At 43.3% G+C, this 22855-nt stretch overlaps 1 protein-coding gene across 4 annotated transcripts in view; it reads left to right on the top strand.

Moving 5' to 3' along the window:
* Positions 1-22855, top strand: part of LOC120977987 (H(+)/Cl(-) exchange transporter 5) — a 216644-nt gene that overhangs the window by 111369 nt on the left and 82420 nt on the right. For all 4 annotated transcript variants that reach the window (XM_040406194.1, XM_040406193.1, XM_040406195.1 and 1 more), the window contains exons 7-8: positions 11546-11752; positions 13214-13294. In XM_040406194.1, the coding sequence (XP_040262128.1) occupies positions 11546-11752; positions 13214-13294 (288 nt within the window). The remainder of the gene's footprint in view (positions 1-11545; positions 11753-13213; positions 13295-22855) is intronic.

Here is a 22855-nt window from a genome sequence, read left to right as displayed (position 1 = left end):
ACCCACGGACGAAAAAACGGTCACGGAAAAACGGAACCCCGTTTTGCGGACCGTGAAAAAATACTGTCGTGTGCATGAGGCCTTACACAATGATTATAGGTATCATTGGTACTTTTAGTCTGTATTATTGGATTTTGTTAGTACACTTTCTACTGTTTATTCATCATGTCTAGGAATTTTAGGCTGATACCACTAATATCTCCATCTTTCATTATTTATGGATTGATATACAGTCAGGTCCATAAATATTGGGACATCGACACAATTCTAACATTTTTGGCTCTATACACCACCACAATGGATTTAAAATGAAACAAACAAGATGTGCTTTAACTGCAGACTGTCAGCTTTAATTTGAGGGTATTTACATCCAATTCAGGTGAACGGTGTAGGAATTACAACAGTTTGCATATGTGCCTCCTACTTGTTAAGAATCCAAAAGTAATGGGACAATTGGCTTCTCAGCTGTTCCATGGCCAGGTGTGTGTTATTCCCTCATTATCCCAATTACAATGAGCAGATAAAAGGTCCAGAGGTCATTTCCAGTCTGCTATTTGCATTTGGAATCTGATGCTGTCAACTCTCAAGATGTGATCCAAAGAGCTGTCACTATCAGTGAAGCAAGCCATCATTAGGCTGAAAAAACACAACAAACCCATCAGAGAGATAGCAAAAACATTAGGCCTGGCCACAACAACTGTTTGGAACATTCTTAAAAAGAAGGAACGCATCAGTGAGCTCAGCAACACCAAAAGACCCGGAAGACCACGGAAAACAACTGTGGTGGATGACCGAAGAATTCTTTCCCTGGTGAAGAAAACGCCCTTCACGCCAAACGACATCTAAAAAAGCCTTCACAGTTCTGGAACAACATCCTATGGACAGATGAGACCAAGATCAACTTGTACCAAAGTGATGGGAAGAGAAGAGTATGGAGAAGGAAAGGAACTGCTCATGATCCTAAGCATACCACCTCATGAGTGAAGCATGGTGGTGGTAGTGTCATGGCGTGGGCATGTATGGCTGCCAATGGAACTGGTTCTCTTGTATTTATTGATGATGTGACTGCTGACAAAAGCAGCAGGATGAATTCTGAAGTGTTTCGGGCAATATTATCTGCTCATATTCAGCCAAATGCTTCAGAACTCATTGGACGGCGCTTCACAGTGCAGATGGACAATGACCCAAAGCATACTGCAAAAGCAACCAAAGAGTTTTTTAAGGGAAAGAAGTGGAATGTTCTGCAATGACCGAGTCAATCACCGGACCTGAATCCGATTGAGCATGCATTTCACTTGCTGAAGACAAAACTGAAGGGAAAATGCCCCAAGAACAAGCAGGAACTGAAGACAGTTGCAGTAGAGGCCTGGCAGAGCATTACCAGGGATGAAACCCAGCGTCTGGTGATGTCTATGCGTTCCAGACTTTAGGCTGTAATTGACTGCAAAGGATTTGCAACCAAGTATTAAAAAGTGAAAGTTTGATTTATGATTATTATTCTGTCCCATTAGTTTAGGTCCCGTAACAAGTGGGAGGCACATATGCAAACTGTTGTAATTCCTGCACCGTTCACCTGATTTGGATGTAAATACCCTCAAAATAAAGCTGACAGTCTGCAGGTAAAGCACATCTTGTTTGTTTCATTTCCAATCCATTGTGGTGGTGTATAGAGCCTAAAATCTTAGAATTGTGTCGATGTCCCAATATTTATGGACCTGACTGTAATTTACTTTTCAATTTGAGTGGCTTTCTAAATATATTGCATTACTTGTGCAGAAGCAGTTTGTATTACAGTTCCAGAGCTGCTTTCAAACCTCTTCTGCTTGAAAACCATTAGCATGCTTTCTAATACTGTGCATTGCTTTTTGTAAAGACTAAACTTTCTAGAATGCAGATCCTCAGTACAGGTTCTATGCAGAGATTGAGTCAGCCAGGTATAACCGCAGACTTCCGCTATATGTAAATTATGAAATGGTGTTCAGATATAGATACTGTGTATGTTTTATTAAATTTTTAAACTGACATCGCCTTTTCTGCTCCAAATTCCCAGCTTCACACAGCCATAGATAGTGATAATACAGTTTTTAGACTACTACTTACTACATACAGTAGGGTTGCCTTTTGTTCATTGTGGTCTTGTACTTTTAAAGGGAGTCTGTCGCCACAGTATGCCATTATACACTGCTTACATAGTACTGTAGCAGAACTATAGACGAATCAAATGGTACCTGTCTCCTTTTGTTTTGTTTACCAAAGGGAAAAACGTATTTTTGTTCATATGTAAATGAGGGCTTTAAAGGGAGTCTGTCATCAGCGTTTCACTTTTTTAACCCTTCCCATAGCTCCCTAGCATGCTTACATTTAATAAAAACGTTACCTCTGGCATCAATCCTGGACTTCTAGAACCATCAAAAACGATCTTTATAACTTATGCAAATGAGGGCTCGCAAGTGCCCAGGGGCGGCGTTACACTCGTAGGTGCCCTGCTTGCTCAGCCTTTTCATTGCGTCCCCCCGCCCCTTCCTACCCTCCGCCCGCCCATCCTTTCCCTCTGACCGCCTTTCTACTAACCGACTATTCCGCCGAGATCCTGCGCAGTCAGTCCGTCGGCCGGCGCATGCGCACTGCGATGCCCATTCCTTGTACGGCATCACAGTAACTATTGCGCAGGCGACTGACTGCGCAGGTGCGGGATCTCGGCGGAATAACAAGTTAGTAGAAAGGCGGTCAGAGGGAAAGGATGGGCGGGCGGAGGGTAGGAAGGGGCGGGGGGACGCAATGAAAAGGCTGAGCAAGCAGGGCTCCTACGAGTGTAACGCCGCCCTGGGCACTTGCGAGCCCTCATTTGCATAAGTTATAAAGATCGTTTTTGATGGTTCTAGAAGTCCAGGATTGATGCCAGAGGTAAAGTTTTTATTAAATGTAAGCATGCTAGGGAGCTATGGGAAGGGTTAAAAAAGGGAAATGCTGATGACAGACTCCCTTTAAGTTCCCAGGCTGCTTATCCTTCTTCTTACATAACCCCTCCCCAGCCTGTTGCTTTTCCTTTGGTGAACATCAAAACCAAAGGAGACAGGTACCATTTGATTCATCTATAGTTATGGTACAGTACTATGTAATAGGGATCGACCGATATTGATTTTTTAGGGCCTATACCGATACTTTGTGAACTTTCAGGCCGATAGCCGATAATTTATACCGATATTCTGGGAATTTTCATTTTTGAGAAAAAAAAATAATTTCCTACACAAATCTGCTGAAAATTTATATGTTTATTGTTAACGTGTATGTTTTTTTTTTTTTTTTGTAAATCTTTTTCATTTATACATAATATTATTATTATTTTTTTTTACTAACTTTTAGCAGCATGGAGCTGATCATGGCAGCCAGGGCTTCAGTAGCGTCCTGGCTGCCATGGTAACCGATCAGAGCCCCAGGCTTACACTGCTGGGACTCCGATCGGAGGAGCAGGGGAGAGGGGATCCTGTGGCCACTACCACCAATGATTAATACTGGGTGGGGGGGCGCACTGCGCCACCAATGTTTTTACTATTGGGATGGGGGTGGGGGGGCGCACTGCGCCACCAATGTTTTTACTATTGGGATGGGGGGCGCACTGCGCCACCAATGATTAATACTGGAGGGCTTGGGGGGGGAAGGGGCGCACTGCGCCACCAATGAAGAGAAGTCTCTCAATCATTCATATACAGGAGACGGGAGCTGGCTGCAGAATCACATAGCCAGCTCCCGACCTCTATGAGCGGTAACTGCGATCCGCGGCACCTAAAGGGTTAACTACCGCGGACCGCAGCTACCGTTCATAGAGGTCGGGAGCCGGCTATGTGATTCTGCAGCCAGCTCCCGCCTCCTGTATATGAATTAATGAAAGACTTAACTTCATTGGTGGAGCGGTGGCCACAGCCCCTCCCCTTCTTTTGTCCTCTCTCCTCTAATTGGCGGCAGCAGCATCACAGGGGGAGGGACACACTGCTTCCTTCTCCCCTGTGCTACTGAGGGAACACGGAGAGCGCTGAGAGCAACGCGTTCTGTGTTCCCAATACGTTATCGGTATATCGGCAAAATAGATGCCGATACCGATAACGTTCAAAATCCTGAATATCGGCCGATAATATCGGTAAAACCGATAATCGGTCGATCCCTACTATGTATGTCTACTTTCACACTGGCGTTTTGGTTTCCATTTGTGAGATCCGTTCAAGGCTCTCACAAGCCGTCCAAAACTGATAAATTTTTCCCTAATGCATTCTGAATGGATAGGGATTCGTTCAGAATGCATCAGTTTGCCTCCGTTCAGTGTCCATTCCACTCTGGAGGCGGACACCAATATGGCACAATAGAAGATGGATCCGTCCCCCATTGACTTTCAATGGTGTTCAAGATGCATCCGTTTTGGCTATGTTACAGATAATACAAACGGATCCGTTCTGAACAGATGCATGCGGTTGTATTATATGAATGGAAGTGTTTGTGCAGATCCATGACAGATCCGCACCTAAGCAGTGTATAATGGCATACTGTGGTGACTGACTCCCTGCGCTGGACTGTGATGGCCGCATAGTCAGGAGATCTCCGTACAAAATCCTGTAAAGCACCAGCCTACACAAGCTATCAGACGAAAGAATGGTCAAGATCGGACACCCCAAATCCGGGGACAACCCTAATGCCAGCAAGCCTCCGAATAATAGTGGAGACATGGATAAATTCATAAAAAAAGCTGCCGCCACTGTTGCGGCTCAAGAAACCAAGATGGCGCAGACTTCTCTGAGGGAGAGAGTGATACAGAGGACTTCCTAAAGCAGTCACTTAGTAAAGCCATGGAGCCGATCTTAAGCGAACTCACAGCCCTCCGCCATGATGTGCCTCAAATAGGGGACCGGGTTGTAGCTTTAGAAACGCACCAAGCCGCAATACTAGACAATCAAACAGCTACTACATCCTCCTTACAGAAATGCCGCACTTAGCTCAACGACCTCCATAATGCCTTGGAGGACCAAGAAAACAGAGGGCACAGGAACAACCTGCAATTCAGGGGAATACCCGAAACTGTCCTTGCGGCTGACATCCCTGGGGCTGTGATCGCGATTTGCTGCTCCATTCTGGGACCAGATATCACCATTGAACGTGCTCACAGAGCACTGAGACCTAAACCCAAAACGTCTGAACCGCCCAGAGACGTAATCTGCAGGTTCCTTAACTTTCAAGTCAAAACTGTGGTTTTGGAGGCTGCTAGGAACCATGAAGACCTGACATATGAGGAAGCTTCCATCTCGATCTACCAAGATTTGGCACCTTCAACACTTAAAGGGGTTATCCCACTTTGCGTTTTTATACTTACCTGCTGCCACAGCGCGTTCACTTCCTGGATTCTGGCTGGGGGCGGGCTTCATCTTGATTGAAGTCTTCTCCCGGCCGGGCCGCGCACTGGACTGAACGCGCACGCCGCTGCGCATGCGCCATGGTGACTTATTTCTGGCCAGTATAGTACAGAGCCAGCGTGCGCGTTCGCAGCTCTGTACTATTCTGGCCGGGAAGAAGTCACCGTCGCGCATGCGCGGCAGCGTGCGCGTTCAGGACAGCGAGTGGCCCGGCCGGGAGAAAAGAAGGAGTCTTCTGGGCAAGCGCGACCATCGGGATTTTGCAGAAGAGCGGTGGTCGTAACCAGGGGAGACCGAGTCACAACAATAAGGTAAGTGGGGATGAATTTTATCCTAATCGGTGGGAATTTGTTAATAAAGTATATTTATAAAAATGATCACTGTCAAATCATTAACAGATTTAACAGTGATCATTATGATGGGATAACCCCTTTAAGAAGCGCAGGACCCTGAAGCCTTTGACCGACTGGCTCAGGGCCAAAAAGATACCATATAGATGGACTTTCCCATTTGGATTATCGTTCTTCCATGAGGGATGCCGCCTTACCATCACCACATTTGCCGACTTAATTGGAGCTTACGATCATCTACAAATAGCTCCGCTAGAAGTCGAAAATTGGGAGCTATATCAAGATTCAACAGAGCTGCCATACCTACCGAAGATCTCACCCTTTGAACCCCCACGCACCCCAAAGTCCCACAGGTTCAAGCAGGGGAACACGCAGCTGACCCCGTAGAGACTGGTTCCAGTATTGCAACCTACTCATCTGATTCATCTTGACATCTTATAAGCCTCTTCCCTTATCTTTCCTTCTGACTTACCTCCCCCCATTCACCTTATCTCTCTTTTACATTGTCAATTAGTTACTATTGATATCAACCTACCCCCACCTCACCCTCTCCTGCTATACCTGATCTACCCTCTACCCCCTACAACTTACTACTCGTCTGTCTAAATGCCTCATCTTAGAGGTCTTTATCTAGTGCTAAGAGGATCACAATAAGGTTGATTAACCATTTCCCCCTTGCGACCCTTACTTTAACTACTAGAGCAACCCATTTTAGTGGGTATTGTTACACAGAAGTTTATACCCTTGTTATATGTTCTTTTGTTTACTTTTTATTTAAGGTACATGTCTCATCCATTCCAATGAACTTAGATACACTGAGGGCCCCTCTGGCGTCTATCTCGCCCAACCAGACTCTTCAAAGTATATTAACTCAAGATGCGTTTACCTGGGGAGAGACCAGGCTTCAGCAAGGTAATCTCCTCTACTTCAGACAATATGGCTGATCTATCATTTGCGTCCTACAATGTCAGGGGCTTTAACTCCCCTTCTAAGAGGAGTCAAGTCTTCACATTGCTGCGCAAATCTGGAGCCAGTGTCCTACTCCTCCAGGAAACGCATTTTAAATTCAATCACTATCCCAACCTATCTTTCGCTTATTATTCCCAGTGGTATCACTGTGGAGGTGACTCATCTGCCTCTGGGGGGGTGAGTATTGGGTTCCAGAGGAAGGTCCCTTTTTAAATACATCTCCCATTTGCAAGATCCAAAGGGGAAATATTTATTGGTTAAGGTTTTTTTTGTCCCCCAAACATATACCATTATTAATCTTTATGCCCCTAACTCTAGACACTCCACCTGGTTTTCCCAAATTTTCCCTATTATTGAGACCTTTGCTGAGGGCCTGATTGTTGTAGGAGGTGACCTGAATGCTACTTTAATCTAGGGATCGACCGATTATCGGTTTTACCGATATTATCGGCCGATATTCAGGATTTTGACAGTAATCCGTATCGGCATCTATTTTGCCGATATACCGATAACGTATTGGGAACACAGAACGCGCTGCTCTCAGCGCTCTCCGTGTTCCCTCAGCAGCACAGGTGAGAAGGAAGCAGTGTCTCCCTCCCCCTGTGCTGCTGCTGCCGCCAATTAGAGGAGAGAGGACAAAAGAATGGGAGGAGCTGTGGCCACCGCTCCACCAATGAAGATAAGTCTTTCATTAATTCATATACAGGAGGCGGGAGCTGGCTGCAGAATCACATAGCCGGCTCCCGACCTCTATGAGCGGTAGCTGCGATTTGGTGTAGTTAACCCCTTAGGTGCCGCGGATCGCAGTTACCGCTCATAGAGGTCGGGAGCCGGCTATGTGATTCTGCAGCCAGCTCCCGCCTCCTGTATATGAATTAATGAGAGATTTCTCTTCATTCGTGGCGCAGTGCGCCCCCCCCAAGCCCCCCAGTATTAATCATTGGTGGCGCAGTGCGCCCCCCACCCCCATCCCAGTATTAATCATTGGTGGCAGTGGCCACAGGATCCCCTCTCCCCTGCTCCTCCGATCTGAGCCCCAGCTGTGTAATCCTGGGGCTCCAATAGGTTACCATGGCAGCCAGGACGCTACTGAAGCCCTGGCTGCCATGTTCAGCTCCATGCTGCTGTGTGCACAAAGCACAGAGCAGCAGGGACAGTGTGAGATCCTATTCACCCTGATAGAGATCTATCAGGGTGAATAGGACAAGGGTTCAAAAATGAAAATTCCCAGAATATCGGTATAAATTATCGGCTATCGGCCTGAAAGTTCACAAATTATCGGTATCGGCCCTAAAAAATCAATATCGGTCGATCCCTACTTTAAACCCACAGCTCGACTCTAAGGCCTGAAAATCGGCCCTGGCAATTTGAACCCTACGATCCATAAGAGAGGGCTTTTGGAATCTGCACCTTATTGACACGTTGACTACACCTTTTACTCCCACGTCCATGATACTTACAAACACTTGGATTATTTGTTTGCCTCCAAGGAACATCTCCAGCTCTGTCACGGGTCCAAAATAGGCTCCATTCACCTATCTGACCATGCCCCTGTCTTCCTCTCGATTTCTGCTCCCATACCCAACCCGAGCAAATTCAAATGGCGTTTAAATGAATCCCTATTAGGTAACCAGATTGTTAGAGAAAAGATTTCTGATCTCCTCAAGGAATATTTCTCCCTAAATAAACAGCCAGAGATATCAGATCAATCCCTTTGGGACGCCCATAAGCCCTATATCAGAGGACATTTCATAAGCCTTGGTGCTTTTTTAAAGAAAGAAAGAAAGAGAGAAAAAACTTGATTCCCTATGTAAAAAGATACAAACCCTAGAATCCCTACATAAACATTCCTTCTCGGAGCTGCAACTTCTAGAGTTATCAAACCTTAGAGCAGAAATGAAATCTCTTCTGCAACACTCCACAGCTAAATACTTCTTAAATTCACAGCACAAATTCTTCACACATGGAGATAAGGCATCTAAATTTATGATGCGTAGGGTAAGAAACAGAAGATCAATGAACTATATTCATCAAATAGAATCCCTTCAAGGAACCCCTCTATATTACTCTAAACTAATAGGTACCCAATTTCGTACATTCTACGAATCTTAATACAACCTACCTTCAACGCTTACTCCAGAGGTCCATTCATCTCTCCTATCATCATTCTTGGATTCACTTACCTTACCATTCATCTCAATGAACCAAAAACTAAGATTAGCTTCCCCGTTCACACTAGAAGAACTAACCACTGCTTTGAAACAATCCCCCCACGGCAAAAGTCCAGGCCCAGATGGATTACCGGTTTCATATTACAAAACCTACCAACAGCACATCCTTTCTCATCTGCTCTCACACTAGTGGGTCTCCGCTTGTATTACCAGGGCCTGCGACTGGTTCCTTTTTTCCCTGTTACTTTATGTAGCTAGGGATTTCCCTGGTCTTGCATTTCACAGCGATATTGGGTCTTTCAGAGGCTTGTTCCTCGCCTCCTCTGTATGGAAAGCAGGTCTTTTCTCCTGACCGTTACCTAAGACCCCCCTCCTCCGGGGGTTGGCTGTTTTCTCTGGCAGGAAGAGGTTTCCACCTTATCTTGGGTGTTTCTCTTTCCCCCCTTCCTTGCTGTGAAAGGAGGCTCGCTCCCTTCCCTTGTGAGTCTTTGTTATGATTTCTCTCAAGCCTCCAGTGCTTTTTTGTTTCCTCTCTACCCTGGCCCTTACATGTGGTTGGCCACGGACAGGCCGTGTTTTTGTCTGAGACGACTTAAAGTTTTAGTCTTTGGTTGAGGACTGCTTCCGTCCTTTTTCCAGGCATTTTATCTCCTGCCAGGCACCCTCATAGTCTATTTTGTCTTGTTGGGTCTGTCCTCTTAGGGCTTCTCCTCCTGGAGATTCCTTATATATGCAGAGCGCTAGGTTGTTTCCAACTTATGTCCTTCCATATGAAGAGCGCTAGGTCGTTACCAACAGACGTTGCTATGCTACTCTCCTGTTTCCTCAGGGGGAGCCCTGTTTCTTCTAGATCCTTCCTCTGGCGCTCTAGTGCACTCTTGTCAACCTCTTGCACGGGACATCTGGCCCTGTCCCTTATCCTCTAGCGCTTTATTTTTTTCAAACCTTGGGTGGAGCTGGGTTTTCTCTTGGTCCTTCTTGCAGGCCTTGTTTCCCAGGCACCTGTCCTTGGGATCTTTACGGTCTCCCTTTTTCTTTGGAACCATTTCACGCTAGGGTCTCTCCTGGTCCTGTTGGGTCACATGGTTCTTCTGCACCTGTGCATCCTTCTTTTTGCATGAGGTTTCAATCCCACCCTCAAGGACTGCTTTAGGACGTCCCATGGTGCTGTGTCCCCCAATGCCATTAACGAGAAAATTGGGTTTTTGTACTTATCGTAAAATTTGTTTCTCATTCAATGCATTGGGGGACATAGATCCCACCCTCTGTTTTTACTTACTCTCCCTGTCACCGGGCTGCTGTTTCCCAGGATATGTTGGTTCTTCGCTTTTGTTTCTCTCTCCTGCTTTTGGTACAAACTGAGTAGCCTAGTGCTGTGGGTATAGCCCACCTGGGCGGAGCCATCCTTTTTTTTTTATATCTAGTGCCTCCTAGTGGTAGCTGGGCATATACCCATGGTGCTGTGTCCCCCAATGCATTGAACGAGAAACGGATTTTACGGTAAGTACAAAAATCTATTTCTTTTGTTTGTTTCATATAAACATGCTTCTTGTGCTTTTTAAGTCCTATATAGAAGTCTGAGAAAAATGCCAGACAATTTCCATACCTAGAGTGTTATGAAAAAGCCACAAACCACAAAAATGCTTTGCATGTAGATTGTTCATTAAGTTGCCTTGAACGTTAAAGTAACGCCTGGCTAACGCGCATTAGACAAAATAAGTGCTGTTAAAAAATGCCAGTGAAAACAGCACAAAAGATTTCAAACCAACCTTATACTGGAGGATAGGTGTGGGAGAAATCTGATTAGTGGGCGACCAACACCCGGGACCCCTGCAAATCAGCTGTCTGAGTAGGCACCGGCACTCGCCGCGGCCTTCTACCTCCTCCCCAAGCTCAGCGCTGTCCATTTGATAGCGGCTGTGCCTGGTTCGCAGATCAGCCACATTCACTTTGCTGCGTCAAGGCCATGTAACCGATGAATGTGATGTTACATGGCCTAAGGAAATCTGCGAGAAGGCCACGGTGCTAATGTGAGTGCATTGGCCTCTTAAACAGCTAATCAGCGGGGGTCCCAGGTGTCAGACCCCCACAGATCAGATACTGTTGACCTATCCAAAGGATAGTCTCAGAAAGCCCTTTTAACATGTGGAGACATCTTCATATGTCAGTGCTGCTGTTTTTCTTCAGATTAGTATCAAAAGGATAATTGACCTAGAAAATCCAGTTAATATCCCTAAGGGTCTTTTTCTTTCAAGTTTACGTTTTTGTTCAGTCTTTTTTTAAGGGGGACATTAAAGCCAGTATGCCCTTTTACAGCTTCCAAAGGGTTTTCCACTGTTTGATTGGTAAATGTACCTCTGCAGTTTTACATGCCCTGCTGTCACCTTGCCATATAACCAGTTTTCAGAACTGTTAGATGTTTGAAGCTTTGTTGGGGTCATATTGCTTGTTACCCAGAGGAACTGCACAACTTGAAGGAAGAAGGCCGCTTGATGGCTTACATTTGCAGACTGCTGCATTTTAGGAGTGTAAGCCTAATAAGTCTTGTTCTAAGAGTCACTACATGTATCTTAATGCATTTGCCTTGTTTAAAAACTGTTATAGAGAGTGTCATTGAATGTTATTATTCCATTGTGACCCATTTGATGATCTTTTTAAGATTAAAACCATACTGAGTGGATTTATTATTCGTGGATACCTGGGAAAGTGGACGCTGATTATCAAGACCATGACACTGGTACTGGCTGTCTCTTCTGGTCTCAGCTTAGGAAAGGAGGGACCCTTGATTCACGTGGCATGCTGTTGTGGTAATATTTTGTGCCATCTCTTCACCAAGTATCGTAAAAATGAAGCCAAGAGAAGAGAGGTAAGGATATATGTTAATTTTGGTGTCCCCTGCTTTGCCTATAAATCATTCACTAGTCAGTGTGATAAAACACAGTGGATTGGAGACAGATAGTAGAAGCTGATGAGTATTATATCAAAAGAATACATTATCTGTACATTAAAACACCCCATTCCTTAGACACCCCAATCAGGCAGACGATTGCCAGGAGGGAAGCATTCCTTCCCGGCAATCGCCTGCTCATTAGCAGAGTAGATCGCTGCTATTACATGCAACGATCTCCTCTGCATCATGAGGAGGAGCAATCGCCATGCCATTGCTTGTCCCCATATTGCCTAGTTGTTTGCCGGCGGAAAGATTGTAATTAGATAGCACAATCTGCCGTCAGCAAATCCTGATCTTTCAGCACAATGAAAGATCTAGATTGCCCGATGAAAGAGCGTTTGCTTGTTCATCGGGCAATCGGCGGCAGTATTGCGGTGCAAGATGATTGCTACCAAGCACTCATCGGTCCGAAAATCTACCCATGTAATACACCCTTTCGAGTTTAGTTGCATGTTACAGTCCTGTTGAGGGGTTTGATTGAAATGTTTGAATTGACTCTTAAATGAGTATTCCAGGATTTTACTACTGATAGCTTATCCTCAGTCCTTTACCCAGTGGACTGAGTTGTGTATTTCCATCACCAGACATACTACTGATCAGTGATGTGTTGGACCTTTGCTGATCAGATATCGAATGCCACTCCTGAGGATAGTCCATCAATAGTAAAATCCTGGATTATTCCTTGAAGGCGAGTATAAAGGGATATTCATCATAAGTGGTGAAAACTAGAACTTGCCTACAGCAACCAATCAGATTCCATGTTTCAATTCGCTAAGGAGCTGTGAAAAATGAAAGGTGGAATCTGATTGGTAGAAGCCTCACTTTAGGGGAAAAACATTCCTTCCCGACTCCAATCAGGCAATCGGAATATCTCTCTGGATCAATGACCCCTCTCTAGTAACTATAACAGTTTTCTTTTTTCCTTGTTTTTCAGTGCTTTGCTTTTCTCCTGTTTTAATGATGTAAATGCTTTCTTTTTGTAACTTATTTCTTCCTTTACAGTTCTATTTATCCACATTTGTTTTTTTTCTTGTTCCTTTTCCTTTTATTCCCATAAGATATGTACCTCTCTCAATTAGAGTTTAGGATGCTTTTAAAAATTTCCCATTTTGCGGCTGCATTTTTATTTTTGAGGATATCATCCCAGTTAGTGGGGCCAATCACCTCTCTTAGCTGGTCAAACTTAGCTTTTTTTCAAGATTGGTATCTTTTTTGTTTTACTGAAGAAAAACTCGCTGATCATAACTGATTTGATCAAAATAATGGAACTTTTTTTTTCCGGATTTGACCGATCTTAAGAATGGAAATCGATGTGTACTCATCCTTAGTAATGACAATTCAGTACATGCCAATTGACTCTGTGTCCTTGTAAATTAGGTGCTATCTGCAGCCGCTGCCGCCGGGGTCTCTGTGGCTTTTGGTGCCCCCATTGGAGGAGTCCTTTTCAGTCTGGAGGAGGTAACTTTACATTCATACATTTTTAATACATTAAGGGGGACATTTATTAAGTCCAGCATTTTAGACGCCAGTCTTAATAAAGCCCCATAGCTGGCGGAGGATCCACTGAAGTTATGAAGAGGCTCTCCATAACTTCGGCGCATCCAGCGCCAGGTCTGTCTGTAATCCCGCTGAGGTCAGTCTCTTTCTACGTTGATATTACTGCAGACAATTGACTTGATAAAGGAAGAAAAAAGAAAAGGCCAGCTCACCCAATGCAATAACTAAGATGCACAGCAAGGACTTGCATTTGTTAGACATAAACATATTCTCGATAGTAGAAAAAATATGCATAAAATCCACTTTTTATTGAAGAGAAAATATTACCTCCTTTGACATGTGACAAACATTTATCTTTGTGTCTCTGAGTGAGTAAATGTTAGTCAGTTCTGCTGAGAATTGAACAGGGGAGAATTAGACTAAAAAAACCTGTGTGTATCTATCTATCTTATTTTATAGGGGTTGTCCCATGAAAAATATTCTACAGTTTTCAAACCACCACCTGGATCTGAATACTTTTATAACCGCATGTAATTAAAAATTTAGCATAGCCATTAAGTTATTCAATAAAATGTATCCGTATAGCTCCACCTGCAGTTTGTCTTTTTACCTCTTTCTTTGTCTTGCTCACTGAGAAGGCCGCACACGCTCAGTTTCATCCTTTAACTGCCTTCTCAGCTGTGATAGGAAGAACTGAGACACGCCCCCTTAACTGCTGCAGAAAAGACACTTCCCTTGAGCTTTCAGCCCTGGGGCTGGATCTCCTGGGCTTCCGTAGCTGGCAGTCCTGATGCCTGTTCAAGGCATTGGGGCTGCTATAGCAACCCTCGGTTCCCCGTCACTGCAGCACGGGGACCCGATGGGGATGTACAAGCTGCCGCAAACCCACTGTATGCTGCGGTCAGGGGGTTAATCCGCCGGCATCAGTGTTTTCACCGATGCTGGCAGATACAGCAGGGGCCAGTATCAGCCGGGCCCCTGCTGCTGAACGCGGCAGCAGTTGTGGGGCAGCGCGTTAACCCTAGGACGAGAATGCTCGTCCTAGCGCGTTAAGTACCTGCAAGTTAGGACGAGCATTCTCTTCCAAGGTCCTGAACTTGTTAAGATATAAACCTGATGGAACTTGTGTGTGGAGAGTCAGAATCCAAAAGGCCTCTCTGTCAAGAAGATAATAATGGAGATATCACTTCCTATGACTGATTTATTAACCTTTTCTATGCCACACAGTTTGAGAGGCCGTTTATCCTCCGTGTCAAGTGATAAAATGTTTTGTAACATTTGCTATATTTTGGTCACTGGGGTTGTTATGTAATTGAGATTCTCTAGTATGTGTATTTTTAATTTGCGTTTTGTGCAACCAACATATGTCATTGCAAAGCGTAAAAGGGATTAAATAGACTACAAATTTGTTAAAGGAGTTTTCAGAAACTATAAAAAAAAAAAAAATGACTGCAGTTGCTTATTATATAATAGACTAACACTAAGGGAGTGTCAGTAGAGATGAAGTAGCTCTTCTCTGTATCCTTCCACTGCTCTCCTAGCAGCGCTGCTCCCTGCCCACTGCTCCCCTTTCTCTCATTCTTCCCCTGCCCACACCCATTACATCATCATCCACAGCCCAATACTCCTGGCAGCATGCTCAGTCCATTTCTCATGGTCTAACATGGGTATTTTCTTATATTCACTCTCTAGTACAGTGTATTTCACCTTCCCATTAGCCTCCTGGACTATATCCCAGTGATTCACATTTCGGATTTGCTCCCATTTTGTATGAGCTGAACTCAAAGATTTGAAATTTTCTACATACACAAAAGACCCATTACTTTCAAATATTGTTCACAAATCTGTCTAAATCTGTGTTAGTGAGCTCTTCTCCTTTGCCAAGATAATCCATCCCACCTCACAGGTGTGGCATATCTAGGTGCTGATTAGACAGCATGAATATTGCACAGGTGTGCCTTAGACTGCCCACAATAAAAGGCCACTCTGAAATGTGCAGTTTGATCACACAGCACAATGCCACAGATGTCGCAACGTTTGAGGGAGCGTGCAATTGGCATGCTGACTGGAGGAATGTCTACCAAAGCTGTTGCCCGTGCAATGAATGTTTATTTCTCTACCATAAGCCGTCTCCAAAGGCGTTTCCGAGGATTTGGCAGTACATCCAACCGGCCTCATAACCGCAGACCACATGTAACCACACCAGCCCAGGACTTCCACATCCAGCATGTTCACCTCCATGATAGTGATAGTCTGAGACCAGCCACCCGGAGCAGTGGGCAGGTCATTCTCTGTTGTGCTGCTCTCTGTTATCAGTGTGTGTATGTATCTGTGTCTGTGTGTGTATATGTATATGTATATATATATATATATATATATATAATCAAAAATCAATGAAAAAGACCGGCACTCGCTGTTGATAATTCTTTCTTTGTATTTATTCAGTCACATGTACAGGCAATAAGTGACGCCTGCGTTTCGGTGCTAACCGCACCTTCCTCAGACTTATCATCATACAAAGAACATTTCATGTTTAAATAGAGCGCCCAAACACAGAGAAATGACATCACACAGAAAACCACACCCACCAATCATTGTTAAAACGAAAACATATGAGTTCCTTTAAATTCACTTTAGTTTGTTCCTTACTTCTTTCTTCCTTCATTATGTTCGCTGTAAATAATATATAGAAAAAAATCCATTTATTTTCTTACAAAGGATATTTTTGTCAAAAAATTATTTTCATTATTTTGTTTTTTATTTTTTATTTTTTGTTTTAAAGTTTTTTATTTATTTTTAATTGCACTATTGCAATACTCAAAAATATAACATTATAGAAAAATTATTATCCTGAGAAAAATATTATTATACCAAGGTGATCTATCAGAGGAAGCTTTGTACATTATACTCCCGGTTGAGTCCGTGGGGCTCAATCGTTCGTAATCGATGTATCCAATAAGCCTCCCTCTGCAGCAATAACTTGTCCCTATCTCCACCCCGAAGTGGAAGGGGTACACTGTCTATAATCTGGTAACGCAACTGTGCCACTGTGTGTCTATGTGCATGGAAGTGGAATGGTACAGGAAATAATAAATTTTGCTTGCGGATGGTGGACTTGTGGTTACTAAGTCTGTCTTTCATCCTAGTGGAAGTCTCTCCCACGTACAATAGACCACAGGGGCACTTTAAAATATATATAACAAAACGACTGTCACAGGTGAATTTTTTTTTTTATAGGTATGCGTTCGCCAGATTGTGGATGTGTAAAGTGTGTACCCTTAATCACACTAGAGCAGTGTAGGCAATTTAAGCAGGGAAAAGTTCCCATTTTAGGAGTAGCCAGTACTCTCTGTATAGATGCAGTTTTACTACTTCCAATGTCAGCCCGTACTATCTTATCACGTATATTTGTGGCTCTTTTGAAGCAAAAAAAAAATCCCTCTTTTGAAGCAAAAAAAAAATCCCTCCCCTTTTCCCAATTTCAAAGGGTTAAGCGCATAGTGGGCACAGCTGAATTATGTAAGGAAAGATTAGACGAAATGAGCCAGAAATTTAAGGAGAGAGGTTATCCCGATCACTTATTAAAAGAACAAAGGAACCGAGTTGAGATAAAACAACAGGATAAGCCCCTAAAAGAACCACGGATTCCACTTGTAATTCAGTATCATCCATGGTCTCAGAGATTGAGAGGGATAATAAATAAACATTGGAATGTAGTGTCAAAGTCATACCCACAAGTAGTGGAGTTTAAACTACCACCTATGATGTGCTTCAAAAGAGCCACAAATATACGTGATAAGATAGTACGGGCTGACATTGGAAGTAGTAAAACTGCATCTATACAGAGAGTACTGGCTACTCCTAAAATGGGAACTTTTCCCTGCTTAAATTGCGTACACTGCTCTAGTGTGATTAAGGGTACACACTTTACACATCCACAATCTGGCGAACGCATACCTATAAAAAAAAAAATTCACCTGTGACAGTCGTTTTGTTATATATATTTTAAAGTGCCCCTGTGGTCTATTGTACGTGGGAGAGACTTCCACTAGGATGAAAGACAGACTTAGTAACCACAAGTCCACCATCCGCAAGCAAAATTTATTATTTCCTGTACCATTCCACTTCCATGCACATAGACACACAGTGGCACAGTTGCGTTACCAGATTATAGACAGTGTACCCCTTCCACTTCGGGGTGGAGATAGGGACAAGTTATTGCTGCAGAGGGAGGCTTATTGGATACATCGATTACGAACGATTGAGCCCCACGGACTCAACCGGGAGTATAATGTACAAAGCTTCCTCTGATAGATCACCTTGGTATAATAATATTTTTCTCAGGATAATAATTTTTCTATAATGTTATATTTTTGAGTATTGCAATAGTGCAATTAAAAATAAATAAAAAACTTTAAAATAAAAAACAAAATAATGAAAATAATTTTTTGACAAAAATATCCTTTGTAAGAAAATAAATGGATTTTTTTCTATATATTATTTACAGCGAACATAATGAAGGAAGATAGAAGTAAGGAACAAACTAAAGTGAATTTAAAGGAACTCATATGTTTTTGTTTTAACACTGATTGGTGGGTGTGGTTTTCTGTGTGATGTCATTTCTCTGTGTTTGGGCGCTCTATTTAAACATGAAATGTTCTTTGTATGATGATAAGTCTGAGGAAGGTGCGGCAGCACCGAAACGCAGGCGTCACTTATTGCCTGTACATGTGACTGAATAAATACAAAGAAAGAATTATCAACAGCGAGTGCCGGTCTTTTTCATTGATTCTACATTGGGACGCCATCCCATAGACTCGTGCACCGTGACCATATACAGCGTATGGCAGCACCAATTCACACCATATAGATAGGGTGCTATGTCCAGGGAATTCACTGCTTACCCTTGCATATAGTCGGAAACGGACAGCAACTCCAAAGGTACAAAAATAGTAATTTATTGGGCCACAGTGGCACAGAGGCGACGTTTCGGCTCAAAATCCAGAGCCTTTCTCAAGCATCAAAACACAAGTGCACATATATAAATGGGTGTACATGATTGGAACATAACAATAATCAATATTAACAATTAGTGTATACAAGAATAAATAAACAGTGCATATAGCAGTGACAGCATATAGGAATAAATCCAGTGATACATGATTATGTATACGATTTACAGCAAATTAATGTAAACTGACATAATCCAAAATATAAATATAAGTGGCTCCAATATACATCAGCTGCTTCAAATATCTTGAATAACATTACATAAAAACAAGGAGGAGCAAGAGGGGACGATGGTCACATACCACAGAGTCAGCGTGTGTCCACAACTCCGCAATGGCCACAGTTGGCGTCTAGTTCATTCAAGTGCGCAGGCGTCGAGATGCATCCGGCGAAATCGCATCATGTTACGCCAAAATCCGGCGTCACACGTCACAACCTGCGCCGCGGAGTGTACAATGCCCACCGGTCTTCAGTGCGCATGCTCACAGCATTATGACTGCAAGCACACCATATTTGGTATTGGACAGGTTGCCCATAGTTGGTTTAATACATATAATACGTGGCCAAATAGAGGCGAAACAAGGGAACCACGCCACCCTATCAAGGGGTCATGGTACCCTATACTGGGCATGCAGTATGAGCCAGATCCGCACCTCCGTGCCGATCGTGCACCAAGTGCCGCCCCAATAACGCCTCCTAAAGCGGCCACAAACGGGGTTCTCCTTCAGTCCGACACCATAGCGCAATCCAATCCGAATACAGCCAAATTATGGACAGAGTCAGATGTGAGACATAAAGCATCTCTATGTGGCAGGACAACATCTTTACTCCATTGCTCCTTTTCTTGTATTGTCTAATCATCTGAAATATAAGATGAAAAAAAATTTATATTGAGAAAGAAAAAAAAAAAATTTGTAGGTTAGATCTTATTTGTGTTTTAATTAATACCTACAAACATATGAAAGCCAAATACCAGATGATACCCAACATCATAGGGCAAACCACCCCCTTATGTACAAACCCCTAAATTAAAGTCCACATTGAGACCATTCGGTCTCAGTGTTCAATGTATGTATCCACAAAAGCTCTTTCCTTTTCAATAATAGATTCCTGTTGCCTCCTCGTCTGGGCATGGGAATATGGTCTATAATCCAGCATTTTAGTTGGTATTCTGTATGGTTCTTCTCACTTGTAATTCGAATTTTGTGATCTACATTTTGAGTTGCCCCTGTAAACTACTGTATGTAGGCGAGACATCCACCGATTTAAAAACTAGATTAAATAATCACCGCTCCACTATTAGAAAAAAACGTCGGGATCTACCCATCCCCAAACATTTTGTGGAGAAGAACCATACAGAATACCAACTAAAATGCTGGATTATAGACCATATTCCCATGCCCAGACGAGGAGGCAACAGGAATCTATTATTGAAAAGGAAAGAGCTTTTGTGGATACATACATTGAACACTCTGAGACCGAATGGTCTCAATGTGGACTTTAATTTTGGGGTTTGTACATAAGGGGGTGGTTTGTCCTATGATGTTGGGTATCATCTGGTATTTGGCTTTCATATATTTGTAGGTATTAATTAAAACACAAATAAGATCTAACCTACAAATTTATTTTTTTCTTTCTCAATATAATTTTTTTTTCATCTTATATTTCAGATGATTAGACAATACAAGAAAAGGAGCAATGGAGTAACGATGTTGTCCTGCCACATAGAGATGCATTATGTCTCACATCTGACTCTGTCCATAATTTGGCTGTATTCGGATTGGATTGCGCTATGGTGTCGGACTGTGTTCCTGTAGAAAATCTCTTTCAATAACATATATTTATAAGGAGAACCCTGTTTGTGGCCGCTTTAGGAGGCGTTATTGGGGCGGCACTTGGTGCACGATCGGCACGGAGGTGCGGATCTGGCTCATACTGCATGCCCAGTATAGGGTACCATGACCCCTTGATAGGGTGGCGTGGTTCCCTTGTTTCGCCTCTTTTTGGCCACGTATTATATGTATTAAACCAACTATGGGCAACCTGTCCAATACCAAATATGGCGTGCTTGCAGTCATAATGCTGTGAGCATGCGCACTGAAGACCGGTGGGCATTGTAGACTCCGTGGCGCAGGTTGTGACGTGTGATGCCGGATTTTGGCATAACATGATGCGATTTCGCCGGATGCATCTCGACGCCTGCGCACTTGAATGAACTAGACGCCAACTGTGGCCATTGCGGAGTTGTGGACACACGCTGACTCTGTGGTATGTGACCATCGTCCCCTCTTGCTCCTCCTTGTTTTTATGTAATGTTATTAAAGATATTTGAAGCAGCTGATGTATATTGGAGCCACAGTCAGTTTACATTAATTTGCTGTAAATCGTATACATAATCATGTATCACTGGATTTATTCCTATATGCTGTCACTGCTATATGCACTATGCACTGTTTATTTATTCTTGTATACACTAATTGTTAATATTGATTATTGTTATGTTCCAATCATGTACACCCATTTATATATGTGCACTTGCACTTGTGTTTTGATGCTTGAGAAAGGCTCTGGATTTTGAGCCGAAACGTCGCCTCTGTGCCACTGTGGCCCAATAAATTACTATTTTTGTACCTTTGGAGTTGCTGTCCGTTTCCGACTATATCTATATCTATCTATATATATATATATATATATATATATATATATATATATATATATATATATATTACAGACCAAAAGTTTTCTTTATTTTCATGACTATAAAAATTGTAGATTCACACTGAAGGCATCAAAACTATGAATTAACACATGTGAAATTATATACATAACAAACAAGTGTGAAACAACTGAAAATATGTCATATTCTAGGTTCTTCAAAGTAGCCACCTTTTGCTTTGATTACTGCTTTGCACACTCTTGGCATTCTCTTGATGAGCTTCAAGAGGTAGTCCCCTGAAATGGTTTTCACTTCACAGGTGTGCCCTGTCAGGTTTAATAAGTGGGATTTCTTGCCTTTATAAATGGGGTTGGGACCATCAGTGGCGTTGAGGAGAAGTCAGGTGGATACACAGCTGATAGTCCTACTGAATAGACTGTTAGAATTTGTATTATGGCAAGAAAAAAGCAGCTAAGTAAAGAAAAACGAGTGGCCATCATTACTTTAAGAAATGAAGGTCAGTCAGCCGAAAAATTGGGAAAACTTTGAAAGTAAGGGCTATTTGACCATGAAGTAGAGTGATGGGGTGCTGTGCCAGTTGACCTGGCCTCCACAGTCACCGGACCTGAACCCAATCGAGATGGTTTGGGGTGAGCTGGACCGCAGAGTGAAGGCAAAAGGGCCAACAAGTGCTAAGCATCTCTGGGAACTCCTTCAAGACTGTTGGAAGACCATTTCAGGGGACTACCTCTTGAAGCTCATCAAGAGAATGCCAAGAGTGTGCAAAGCAGTAATCAAAGCAAAAGGTGGCTACTTTGAAGAACCTAGAATATGACATATTTTCAGTTGTTTCACACTTGTTTGTTATGTATATAATTCCACATGTGTTAATTCATAGTTTTGATGCCTTCATAGTCATGAAAATAAAGAAAACTCTTTGAATGAGGTGTGTCCAAAATTTTGGTCTGTACTGTATATACACTGCTCAAAAAAATAAAGGGAACACTTAAACAACACAATGTAACTCCAAGTCAATCACACTTCTGTGAAATCAAACTGTCCACTTAGGAAGCAACACTGAGTGACAATCAATTTCACATGCTGTTGTGCAAATGGGATAGACAACAGGTGGAAATTATAGGCAATTAGCAAGACACCCCCAATAAATGAGTGGTTCTGCAGGTGGTGACCACAGACCATTTCTCAGTTCCTATGCTTCCTGGCTGATGTTTTGGTCACTTTTGAATGCTGGCGGTGCTTTCACTCTAGTGGTAGCATGAGACTGAGTCTACAACCCACACAGGTGGCTCAGGTAGTGCAGCTTATCCAGGATGGCACATCAATGCGAGCTGTGGCAAGAAGGTTTGCTGTGTCTGTCAGCGTAGTGTCCAGAGCATGGAGGCGCTACCAGGAGACAGGCCAGTACATCAGGAGACGTTGAGGAGGCTGTAGGAGGGCAACAACCCAGCAGCAGGACCGCTACCTCGCCTTTGTGCAAGGAGGAACAGGAGGAGCACTGCCAGAGCCCTGCAAAATGACCTCCAGCAGGCCACAGATGTGCATGTGTCTGCTCAAACGGTCAGAAACAGACTCCATGAGGGTGATATGAGGGCCCGACCTCCACAGGTGGGGGTTGTGCTTACAGCCCAACACCGTGCAAGACGTTTGGCATTTTCCAGAGAACACCAATATTGGCAAATTCGCCACTGGCGCCCTGTGCTCTTCACAGATGAAAGCAGGTTCACACTGAGCACATGTGACTGACGTGACAGACTCTTGAGACGCCGTGGAGAACAATCTGCTGCCTGCAACATCCTCCAGCATGACCAGTTTGGCATTGGGTCAGTAATGGTGTG

This window comes from Bufo bufo, chromosome 8 (assembly GCF_905171765.1).
Source record: "Bufo bufo chromosome 8, aBufBuf1.1, whole genome shotgun sequence".
NCBI lineage: Eukaryota > Metazoa > Chordata > Amphibia > Anura > Bufonidae > Bufo > Bufo bufo.
The sequence above is the reverse complement of the archived record's forward strand: the minus strand, read 5'-3'. Positions and strand labels throughout refer to the sequence as shown.